The 13,447-nt window shown below is 39.4% G+C and overlaps 1 protein-coding gene across 1 annotated transcript in view; it reads left to right on the forward strand.

The window, feature by feature from the left end:
• Positions 1–13,447, forward strand: part of COBL (cordon-bleu WH2 repeat protein) — a 390,271-nt gene that overhangs the window by 17,013 nt on the left and 359,811 nt on the right. Inside the window, exons 2-3 of the mRNA XM_082258067.1 lie at positions 43–240; positions 8,892–9,102. Of these exons, the coding sequence (XP_082114193.1) occupies positions 43–240; positions 8,892–9,102 (409 nt within the window). The remainder of the gene's footprint in view (positions 1–42; positions 241–8,891; positions 9,103–13,447) is intronic.

The following is a 13,447-nucleotide window of genomic DNA, read 5'->3' on the forward strand; positions in this document are numbered from 1 at the left end:
ATATTATTAATTTTAATAATAAATCTATTCCTATTCTTTTAGAAAGAAAATAAAGGCCCCTGCTCCTCCTCCACCTCAGTCTATGCGAAAACCTTGCATGGAGCATGCGTCATCTACTGAGTCAGATGGCACAGGAAGCCAAAGCACAGAAGAATCAAAAGAAAATGTCCTGCATCGGAAGGTGGATATCACAGTGTGTTTACCTGATGGCCAGGAAAAAACAGTCAATGTAGATGGAAGGTATGTTATCATACTTTGGTAGACTAATTAGTGCTTCTAATTATGATTGGTAAGATTTTAAGTGACACTTTTTCTATAGTTGCATAATCTGTGTATTCGTTTTTTTATTTTCTTAAATTACTGTTTAGCATCCAAACCAAAGCAATTTAAAGAGTAAGGAAACTTTTCCATAAAGTTTCCTTACCCTTTTGCTTCCCACCCCTCTAAGCAAATCTAGGTAATATGTTTCCAGGGACGAATACCTGGCACTCAGACTGCTTGCCATGAATAAATGCTCAGTGTGCATGAGGCCTAAAAGTAAATTCTTTTAATTACTTCTATTTTGAAATGAAGACCTATTCTGCTCTGCTTGCCTAGGGCTAACTCAATGTCTATTACCTCTGGTGCTTTTTATCCTATTTCAAAAAAGATTTCTACAGCTACACCACAGGCAAACAATTAAATATGCAGATGAAATACGTACATATATGAGAAAAGTTTTACCTGCTGAAGGGATTGTATTTCTGACCATCCAGGTTTGGTATTTTTACAGGGGATCTGATCTTTGTGTGCTGCAGTTTCACGTTCCCTAACAGATCTCCTGCCCTTTGAATGGACAGTAAAACGAGAAACAGCATGAAGAAGAGTTCATCTCTTGGCCACTCTGCTCTATCCTCCTACACAAAGATACACGTAATATTTCTGTTCAGCACACATCAACACAGCATATTGATGTGAGCTGAAACCAGAGGTCATGAGGCAGATTGCCTTGTTACATAGTTAGACTGGTTGAAAAAAGACACAAGTGCATCTAGTTCAACCAATTGTTCTTGCATCAAGACTGCATTGGGCAACTCTACCCAACACAGCTCAACTCTGCTGGGGTGATTGAACCCTAACAGTCGGCCAGGATCTTTTGCATACATGTGTTATCAGTGAGTATGCAGACAGTATAGGGCAGTGTGAGCAAAGGGAAGACCTTATCATTTTCCTTTGCTCCTCCATGGTCCAGTCAGCAGAGTTGGGAGTGTGTTCCCAACCAAATTGGGTTGCTGCTGCTGCTGCAGTGAAGGTCGATCATCTGCCTTGGTTCTCTGGCAGTACTTTGAAAACATCACTGGCACAAAAGTACAAATCCTTTGACAAATCATATACATTAAGTGCAGGGGAGGACTGGGAGGGGGGGCAGGGTGACAATCGCCCCCCCCCCCCGGGCCGCTCTGATGCTAGGTAAAAAGGCAGCACTCAGGGCTGGATTAATGTAGGGGCCAGACACTGTATACAGCTGCCAGTTGCCACTACACAATGTTATATTTGCAGAGCTGCAGCAGAGCGGTATGAATGTGCAGAGTACGCTCCTACACCTGGCCTGCACCCGACAGGAGCTTCCTAGGCCCCGCCTGGTCTGGTGTCATGTATTTTTTGTTAAACCTCCTTTGTTGCTATGAACATTCAATTATATTACCACATTGCATCATGTTTGTCTTGCTTCATAACATCAATATCCGTTATAAAACCAGATGGGCACGGATTTTGAGCTGATTCGATGGTTCAATGGGCCACTTGATTGAACTTGCCCCCCAGGCCTAAGACTGCCAGCCCTCCCCTGATTAAGTGACTATATATGTACTTTAACTGTATATATAGCCACTTGCATGGATTTCCACTTCAGCTCTTCTAAATGGAATTTCATTATAAGACTTGCATAGTACAATGCAGCATCATACTCATATACTCATTGCTTTGCTAAAATGTGTGGTGTTTAAAAAGCCAAAGGTGTTCCAGCAACCTCTCTGAGCTGCTTTTAAAACGAGAGAAAATATCTCATGCATGCCTCGGCCCTTTTACTGTAGATGTATTTTCCTCAACATAATGAAAGTATAACAACATTTTAAAACACACTAAAAAAATGCAAGGTTGCTATAAAAGTGATCAGTACATTGGGAGGGACTTTAAAGATTCAGTATAACTAGGAGGACCTGATAATTTCTAGTTGTGTCCTTGTAAAGGACATAATTTTAATGGCAACACTTGCTTCTACTAAATTTGTCTCCCTAAACACATGGCAGTCTTTACTACAGTGCTTTAAATAATTTAATTGGTTTATTATGCAATCTGTATCATGGGTGCTACTCTTGATACAGCACCACACCTTGATTCTTAATATAATATGTTGTAGTAATGATTAGTTGCTTAGAATACTCAAGAACCAGTCTGCATCCTAACAAGTCATTTAACTGGTAAATCCTCATGTTGGGAAGCGCTGGCTAGACTTACAATTCAAATACAGAGCAGTTGTTGGTCTGGTCATGTTGAGCCTGTTGTGCACTAAAATGGTACAAAAATAGTGCAAAAAAAAAAACAGTATCTCTATTCATTAAAGGTGCTTATAATAGAATATATCTTAAAGTGCAATGCAAAAATAAACACTCCTAAAGTGCAAACAAGTGCAAAAGTCCAACATCTCTATTAGAGTGTATTAGACACACTCGGTGTGTGTCCTCTCCTAAGATCTTGTGCTCCAATCACCAGGTGAAGTGTCTGCTCACCTCCATTATTGACCCACTAGGGGTCAGCACAGCAAAAATATGAAAGTACTCTCTTGCATCCAATAATACAGCTCCACACCACTTGGCAGTGCTCCAAAATGACATATATGGAAAAAGGAGACAATCTCTAATAGTGCAGTACCCGAGTTAGAGGATGCAATAAAGCACAATCCCAGCTTCAATTAATACACTCACATTTATTAAAAAGAGACACAGCATAGAAATACAATTCAAGCAGTACTCCAATAGATCACATCAAACCTGCCCACCGCTTGGTACCTCTACGCATTACGCCACATTCCTTGTGGCTTCAACTGAAGGAGAAACTGAGTGGTATAAGTGGGGGCAATTTATAATGTCTATAGCATAATTTACATCAGATAAAATGCCTTCCACGCATGTGCAGTGACCCCGATCATTCTTGGAAGTTTGCATATGTGCAGTACAAATGCGGCCACTCCAGTGGACGAGCTCCACCAGGATGGCCGAGATAAAGACATGAATGAACTGATAACAACATCTAATTCAATATTAAGCAGCACCATTACAATAACATAGCCCAGACTGGCATTTATGATATTAGGAAGAGGGATAATCAAAAAATCACACTTAATAAGGAGGAATGATAGGATGACGTTTCAGGCTAATCCTCAAGGGATAGCGCATGCGCAGTACATTTATAGCCGCTCTAATGAGACATACAGAAGTGCTACATACAAATGGCCGGATTGGGGACATACATTCTGCTATAATACCTCCAAAAATCAGGTTCAATCTCCCCTTACGTATTATTGTGTAGTCACAACCACTATACATAATGTTAAAAAATAACCAGCTAAAAGTAAATACTGCTGTAGGTAAAATAAATAACAAAATAACAAAATACATAAATAAACCTACCTATAAGGCCATATAATAAAACCTACATATTAACCCATTCCCAATAAGATTCCGGCTCAACAAACCATGAGCATGATGGGAAGAAGTAAATAAATAAAATTACTATATAGTTACTATATTGTGAATAAACATAAATTTGACAGATGAAAACCCAACTGCCTTAACCGCAATATAGGGAACTATAGTTATACAATCCCTATATTCAACCCATGGTCCCCTATAAATAAATGGATGAACCAGGACTAATGGGGAAAGATTAAAAATAACCTGCACCATGCGTAAGTAAAGATGACATAAAAAATATCAATAATAAAATATGGACTACCCCATAAACTACAGAAGTATGACCAGAACATGATCAATAATTGCTGATAAAACAATGTCAAATTCAATGCTGAGGCCTAGAGGTTGGAGGGTCTGCATTTCATGAATCCAAAAGAATTCACATTAGCTAAATGTAGTGATTTTGTTACTCCCTCTCCAATGCGGATGATACTTTTGATTGCCCAGAAGATAAGGACACTTTGATAGCAAAAAAAAGATACTTTATTTGGCAAAACAATACACCAGAAATAAAATATTTATTTGTTTAATCAAGAGTGATTTAGTTTAAATTCTTAATTTCTATTAAATTCTTTAGAATGTAAATAATTTCCACACACATTGGTCATATCTATAGAAAAGTGGAACTAAACCACAAACCACCACAGACTGAAAATGCTGTTTATTTCATTTTTTATATTCAAAGCAAACGCACCCATCCACCCATGTGTCCATGCTTCATTTTGTTGAGAAATCTCATTGAAACACCCTGTTTAGAGTTGTAGAATGTAGAATGTGTGGCAAATCATTTTTTTTTTCAAGCAGTCGTTTCCTATATGCAGAAACAAAAATGTCTTTGAAAAATGTCATTGAATACTGTCATATATTACAGCTGTATTTCTGATCCTAATTTAGGTTGCATTGAAAAAGAAAAGTAAAAAACATGCATGGCACATTGAAAGGCAATACTATACAAACATTCTGATCAAATCTTAATTTAAAACAAGTTTTCAGTTTTATGTGACAAATAATTCAGTAGTGTATCATAGTGGGTGTGTAACATATATGTTAATTTGTCAGATTATATTCTGTAAATATAGCACAGAGCTCTTTATTTTCAAGTCTTCGTTTTAAGTATCATCTTGTGAATAATGGAAGTGGCACTAAGAGACTGATTACAGAGTGCTGCTAAGAATAGCTGGCAGACGTATCAAGATTTTAATCTCAGTGTGAGTTGTATCTTAGTCTGTGGTACTGTACTGTGAGAAGCAGAATAGCTGTGTTAGGCATTATAGGTAGAACATAAATGGCTACAAGAAAGTGAGATAGTGAAGACACATCTAGCATTCATGGCTGTCTAGTTAAAAGTAGTGGTACAAAAGCTAGTACAGTAAACTCATTTTGTGGAAATAAATAGGTTTATTCCTTTCTATTTAGAGTTATAACTTTGCTCAGATACTGGTGTGTTAAGGGTAGCAAGTTTAATTTATATAGTTTTAGCCAAAGTATGGTTATGGTTGGCATGTTTTTAATGAGGGTGCTACTTACAAGAATTTAGCCAGTTGTTAACTGTAGATTTGAGGTGCACCTGCCATTAGCGAGCTTTCTGGGCTGCAATTGCTGCCCTTGCCTTCTGAAATATTAGGTCCCTGGCTGTCATGCCTATGCTTAGCTTTTTCTTAGGATGGATTTGCACTGTTGCTATGTGGCAAATGTTACTAAAATTCACAAAGACACGTTATGCGCATTAAAACACCATGGTGCCATTCATTAGTAATGTCACCACAATTTACCTTACCAATGCACATACATTGCAGTGCAACACAACTTACAGTAATACACTACTATGAGTTTTGGTTTACTGCATTACAAAAACTAGTGCATGCACCTGTTTTGGTGCCCCAAACTGGCCATATATAAATGGAAAATTGGTCGATTCAGCAGAAGCCAATTGAATTTTGATCCATCTGTGGCCATTCCCACTCAAGAGAAGTCAGTCCAACGATAGACGTCTCTCAAATGGGACAGTTGAAAAACTTTCATTTGATCAGCTCTTGTAGCCAGTCTGCACTGATCAGTGTATACTGACAATGGAGGAATCCCCATTATCTGAATACAATAGCACCATGGGAAGGATTCCTCCATCCATCTTGCTTATTTGGATGGGAGAATTTTTTTTTCCAATCAGTCTGCAAGCTGATGGAAAAAAAATGATTATTGTATGGCCAGCCTTAAACAAGCTTTATAAAATAATAGGCTGCCTTTACAGAAGCATGTTAGCATACATGCATTACCAGACCGCAACAGTATGAATCCAACCTCAGGCATAGAAACATAGAAACATAGAATGTGTCGGCAGATAAGAACCATTTGGCCCATCTAGTCTGCCCAATATATCTGAATCCTATGAATAGTCCCGGGCCCTATCTTATATGAAGGATAGCCTTATGCCTATCCCATGCATGCTTAAACTCCTTCACTGTATTTGCAGCTACCACTTCTGCAGGAAGGTTATTCCATGCATCGACTACTCTCTCAGTAAAGTAATACTTCCTCATATTACTTTTAAACCTTTGCCCCTCTAATTTAAAACTGTGTCCTCTTGTGGTAGTTTTTCTTCTTTTAAATATGCTCTCCTCCTTTACCGAGTTGATTCCCTTTATGTATTTAAACGTTTCTATCATATCCCCTCTGTCTCTTCTTTCTTCCAAGCTATACATGTTAAGGTCCTTTAACCTTTCCTGGTAAGTTTTTTTCTGCAATCCATGTACTAGTTTAGTAGCTCTTCTCCGAACTCTCTCTAGAATATCTATATCCTTCTGGAGATATGGCCTCCAGTACTGCGCACAATACTCCAAGTGAGGTCTCACCAGTGTTCTGTACAGCGGCATAAGCACTTCTCTCTTTCTACTGCTTATACCTCTCCCTATACATCCAAGCATTCTGCTGGCATTTCGTGCTGCTCTATTACATTGTCTTCCCACCTTTAAGACTTCTGAAATAATTACTCCTAAATCCCTTTCCTCAGATACTGAGGTCAGGACTGTGTCAAATATTCTATATTCTGCCCTTGGGTTTTTACGCCCCAGGTGCATTATCTTGCACTTATCCACATTAAATTTCAGTTGCCATTCTGCGCTTAAGTGCGCTATGGTGCTATCCATTCTTAATGGAACCCCAACTCACCTTGCCAAGGCACGTGCATTTCAGCCCACCAAAATGCATAGTAAGTAATGCACCACTGTGCGTTATGGGGTACTGTGTTACAAAAAATAATGCATACATTTATTTTATTTCATTAGGCAGCCCATTTAAATAAATGGGCTTCCTCCAAGCTACATAAGTTATCGCTTGAATGCATGTTAACGCACCACATCAGTGTAAGTCAAGCCATAGCAACTGACCTAGAGCGAGCATAGAGGTTAAGAAATTCCAGCACACTTCTGTTTTATAGCATGCTTGACTCAAGATATGTAACTCAAAAGTATTTATTCCAGACACAGCCAGGGAATGAGCATTTTAAGAAGGGGACCAACAATGGCAGCCCCTGTGCTTCTCTGACAACAAGAATGTGGTAACAGTTTGTAAACAGTTGCTCAGTCTGCAACCACTTTCAGCATGCTTTGGATTACAAAAACAAATAGATCAGAGCAATCTACTACCAACAATTTTGATGATTTCATGGTTTTGATGAGTGTTGTTGTTTTTGTGTTCAAAAGCTAGTTGAAAGCTACAATTTTTTTTTAGAAATGTATACCACTTTTAACTAGCCACTTCCGGACCGCTTACGGTATATTTACTGTGGCAGGCTGGCTCGTACAGGCAAAACTACGTAGGCCGTCCTTCTCCTTGGGATGATCATAGAGCTCATGTGATCCTGCTATATAGGGTCGCATGTCTCTGTGATCATTTCATAAGCCACACCCCCCCACAGTTAGAATCACTCTCCTAGGCTCACACTTAACCCCTTGATCACCCACAGGGTTAACCCCTTCCCTGCCAATGGCATTATTACAGCAACAGTGCATTTTTATAGCACTGATTACTGTAGTAATGTCACTGGTACCCCCAAAAGTGTCAAAAACGTCAGTTAAGGGTCCGATCTGTTCTCCGCAATGTCGCAGTCCCGCAAAAAATCGCAGATCACCACCATTACTAGTAAAAAAATAAATAAATAAAAATGACATAAATCTTTCCCGTAGTTAGTAGACGCGATAACTTTTGCGCAAACCAATCAAAATACGCTTATTGCAATTTTTTTTTTACCAAAAATATGTAGTAGAAAACAAATTGGCCTAAAATGTTTAAAAATTTTGATTTTTAATTTTTTTTTTGGGGGGGGGGGGGGGGAATGTCATATAGCAGAATGTGAAAAATATATATTTTTTTTTTTTCAAAATTGTTGCTCTTTTTTTGTTTATAGCGCAAAAAATAAAAAAATCGCACAGTTTGGGTACAGCGTTGCAGGACCGCGCAATTGTCCGTTAAAGTAACGCAGTGCCGAGACGCAAAATCGGACCTAGTCATTAAGGTGGCAAATCCTTCCGGTCCTAAAGTGGCTAGGTTTCCATTATGAAAACAAATAAAATAACAAAAGCAACCTACGAACAACAGTTTCTGTATTTACATTTTTGTTAGCAGGTAAGGTGACCTCTTGCCTTCACTTTTTCTTTAAACATTTTTAAAAAAGATGACATTTCCAGCATTTTTCCCTGTATTGGCCAATGATAACAGATTCTTAGGCCTGGCTTGGCAGTTAGAGAATCATTTGATGCCTACTATCTGGAACTAGCATGGTAATTGAAACCTGCATTGCATAATCACACAGTTTTATGCTCAGACAACAAATAAATTCTAGGACTATACCATTCTTTAAAAAGTTTCACCTGCTTCTATCATATACTTCCAATTCACCTATGGGTCACTGCAAGATGTAAACGTATAGTGTAAATGTACCCTTGTCATACAGTTTATCTGGTGATAGAGGATCTGGTCTGCTAGAAAAAGTCATTACTCAACTGTAAGTACCCAATTTGTGATTGGATTGTTGCTACATTAACTGACATATTTCTATGGACTGTGTAGAGTTTGAAGAACTAATACCAGTGATGTTAAATGAGTGTTATAGACATACAGAATGCAGTACTAACAACAATGCTTTTGTTTTTTTTTTGTTTTTAGTAAAGCCGTGATGGACTTCCTAGTAGACCTGTGCAGCCAACACCACCTGAATCCAGCTCAACACACTCTAGAAGCCCGTTCCGGAGCATCACAGCAACCTTTTCTATTAAGACCAAACACTCTTATTGGAACTTTGGATTTACAAACAATTTTTCTGAAGGAAAAAGTGCAAGAAGTGAAAGTAAGAAAACCGGCTCCAAAGATTCCTGAGGTGAGAGGTTCAGGTGTTTTGTGCTAAAGCAAATAAATAGCTCAGCTCCAATTTGTGATTCTAAACAAATGTTAGACTGTGCTTGTCACCAACTTTTTAATAACATTTATTTTTAGATACTAAGGGGTTGATTTACTAAGACTGGAGAGCACAACATCTGGTGCAGCTGTGCATGGTAGCCAATCAGCTTCTAAATTGTTTAATGAGGCTTTGGAAAAAAAAAAAATGAATGATGATTGGTTTCTATGCACAGCTGCACCAGATTTTGCACTCTCCAGTTTTGGTAAATCAACCCCTAGGGGTTTGGCGGATAGTTACTAAAACTTTTGCACATGGTGCATAGTAGCCATAGTAGCCAATCAGTTTCTAACTTCAGCTTTTTCAATTAAGCTTTGACAAAAATCTCCCCTTTGTCTTTTTCTGCCTGGTAAAACTAATTTGATAGGTCTGTTGAGGTCTTTTTCTGCATACTCACTTTTACTGCTCATGTTCCAAAAGAGAACTGTCATATTGCACATGTTGATGCACATTACAAAGCACTATTCACTTTGCAGACTTTCTGAACTTCAGACAAACCGGCTAACCAGACTTCCCAAGTTATAAAAACCTTCCAGAAAGCCAAATAACAGAGAGAATAAGAGTCCATTCACACTGATCCGACTTGGACCGCGACTTGTCAGCCTGACAAGTCACGGTCCGTCACGCTCCCATTGTGCGGTACAGGAAAGGTTCTAATAGGAGCGACACAAGTCGCTCCGACTTAGAAAAAAGTTCCTGTACTACTTCGGGGCGACCTGGAGCGACTTACATAGACATTCATTATATGAAGTCCGTGCAAGTCGCGCCAAAGTTGTGCTGCACGCGACTTCACAGGTCGCCCCGAAGTCGGATCCGCCGTAGTGTGAACGGGGTGTAACTTTAATGACTTACATTACGTGCAGGGAAGCTTGTGTTCCAGGGGCCAGCATAGTAAGTAGTGATGGGTTTCTATGTGCTTCCTTACACTTCTGGTAAGCAACTTAAAGGAAAAGTATGGCCAAAGCTTTTTTGTCCGTACTTCTTCTATGGATCAAAAGAGTGCAGTTCGTTTTGCACTCCTGTGAATCGTTTTCAGTGCAAACATCACTCAGCTGGTCCAGACTCAGGAAAGATCCTGACAGTATGGTCGATATCCGTGCAGAAGCCTCGACTGGCATCTGGCTCAGCCGCTCAATGATCTGCTGAGAGCCTGGGCAAGCCTTTCCTGTCCTTTCACAGCACAGCACTCACTGAGGGGAGAGCAGAGAGCCACTAAAAAAAAAAAAAAAAAAAGTAAAAAAAAAATAGTTTGTTATAAAATTTTACAAGCAGGTAATTATTCTCCTTTATTGATGTGCGCTAATTAGGCTGCACTGTTGGACACTGATAGGCTGCACTGATGGGCACAGATAGGATGCACTGATAGGCACTGATAAGGTGGCACTTATGGGCACTGATAGGTGGCACTGATGGGCACTGGTGAGGCAGCACTGGTGGGCACTGATCAAGAGGCACTGATAAGGCTGCACTGATAAGTGACACTGATGGGCACTGATGAGACTGAACTGATAGGTGACACTGATGGGCACCACTGAAGGGCACTGACAGGTGGCACTGATTGGCACTGATATGTGGCACTGAAGGGGACTGGTAGGTGGCACTGATAATAAGGCACTGATTATCAGCACTGATGGGCATTGATAGGTGGCACTAGTGGGCATTGGTAGGTGGCACTGGTGAACACCGGTAGGTGTCACTGGTGGGCATTGGTAGGTGGCACAGGTGGCAACTGTTTAGTGGCACTGCTGGGCACTAGTAGGTGGCACTGATGAGGCAGCAGTGTCTCTCCGTGTGCTGTACCAATGTCCCGTTTACACAAGTCGGTAATCTGTTTACATCAATTGATCAGTTGTCAAAGGCTGACAGCTGATCACGTGGTACTCACTGATCACAGAGCGTGCCACCCACGCCCTGCAGAGGGCACACAGGCAGTGCATGCTCTGTAGGATGTACATGGACGCCATCCCGGCAATGTAGGCCCGCTCTGTAGCCGTCTTTCGGCTATAGCGCAGGCGTGAAGAGGTTAAATCCCAAACTTCTCTTTTAATTGAGCAAGCTTCTAACCACTGCTCATGTGGAATTATATTCCATGCACACTGGCTTAAAAATCGCCCCTTCTACAGGAGTTTTGTGTTTTGCCTGTAGAAGCAGCTCAATGTTATCCTATGTGCCCATGCACATTAGGACGATTAGAGGCATATTTTGAGTGTTTAGAGCAGTGATGGGGAACCTTGGCACCCCAGATGTTTTGGAACTACATTTCCCATAATGCTCAACTACACTACAGAGTGCATGAGCATCATGGGAAATGTAATTCCAAAATATTGGGGGTGCCAAGGTTCCCCATCACTGGTTTAGAGGCAGGGAAAAAAACCCTTCTGATTTGTGTTTTGGATTAGAGCTTTCTGGCAGAAAAAATGCTAAACTATGTACAAAAATGCTCTATATGGCTCCATGCACACTGGATTTAAATCCACTGCTTCTACAGGAGTTTAGAGTTTTGCCTTTAGAAGCAGCTCAAGGTTATCCTATGTGCCCATGCACATCAGGATGATTACAGGCTTATTTTTAGGTTAACCTTTACAGGTAGGAAAAAAAACCCTTCTGGCTTGCATTTATTTTTGGAGCTTTCTGGCACAAAAAAATTCTTAACTCTCCTAAACTTGCCTAAACTGTGTACAAAAACGCTTTATATGAGCGTTTTTTTTTGTGCCAAGGGAACTGTCATTTTTTTTAAGCCCAGTGTTTTTTTTTCTGCAAAGCGAACTAGCAGTTTGTTAAGCCCAGTATGCATGGAGCCCTAAAATTCAGGAATAACCATCTGTCCAGATCAATTTTACACAAAAAAAACAAGCCACAATAAAGGTGGATTGGTCCATATCCCCCAACATGGATTGGCTGGTAACTCCCTAAAAAACCCTTTTATTGCAATCATCAAAAAATCATCATTTACTCATTACAAGCTGTTTTTTTAAGGAGTGCTGCTGGGTCTCCATTGGGTAGCAGAGAGCTGCAGCAGTTATTTGCTTTATTTGGGAAACCCAACAAGCTTGAAGTATAGTGCTCCATCATTCGTATTCCAAAGTGCACATTTTCATTGCCTTGCAAATAACACAAATAAATCAGAATCACCCACATGCTTCTCTGTTCAGTCTCTACAATAACATAAAGCCAGGGGTTGTTTTAGGGTGTAGTGCTGTCTGCTTGCATCATCTCAGAACTGCTGTGTTTGATCTTCCCAAATCCCCAAATAGGTGTTTAGAATAATGAGTAGTAAACATAACCTGTGCATTCCTCTCTAGGAGATAATAAGCTTTATTTTAATGAATCCCAGATTAAAGGAAAGTTTAATGTTTTCTGATTGTTGACTTGTATAAAGGAAATTATATTAACAATGCTTACGTACACATACATATTCTTTCTTTTTTGTGAGTGTGCAAGTGGTCAAGCCCAAGAACTGAAAATTGCATCTTTATTGATTTTAGTATTTTAATGCAAAGTTTTCTTGTTGTATTTCATTTTAGGCATTAATAAAAATCACAAGCCAATTAAATTAGCAGGCAATTGTATTGTACATTATCCTTTACACTGTGTGCACAATTATTAGGCAAGTGAGTATTTTGACCAAATCATAATTTTTATGCATATTGTCCAACTCCAAGCTGTATAACCTTTAATGCTTTTTGAATTCAAGCAAATTAGGTCATGTGAGATAAAAAAAACTACAGTGCTCCCCCTGTGTTATAATTAATAAAACCTGATAATAAACCACTCTTATAAATCTATATGAAGCAATACTACAATTTCAATACAATTCATATAGTCCGTAAATATTTTAGTGCTCAAAAAATTATAAAGTGCTCCGTGCTTTTTGGATAAAGTGTCCATATATATTGGTTGATCTTATTCCAGTGAGGTGTCACAAAGACGTTGTCCCCTTCTTCCCCTACTCACCAAAAATAGATGAAATTAGGCACTGATAGTGTACCAATGTGTGTTCTCTCCTTCACTCCATCTTCACTTCTTTCAAGGCAACAATATGTGGCTTTCTCAATCAAACAGGTGTTGAATGTGGGGTTTCCCCTTTACTCATCCAATATAGTCTCTAGACTCAAGTCAACATATATATCATGTGGGAAAGGATGGTAGAAACCGTTTTATATTATTCAAATATTAAAACGCAAATGCACTTATATTTACATAGATTCATAAAAGCATGTGTACCACTCCAAACGGCTGCCTTGGCATGTGGGTCGGCTGTATAAAA

Source organism: Pelophylax lessonae (assembly GCF_965119305.1).
Source record: "Pelophylax lessonae genome assembly, chromosome: 5".
Taxonomy (NCBI): Eukaryota; Metazoa; Chordata; class Amphibia; order Anura; family Ranidae; genus Pelophylax; species Pelophylax lessonae.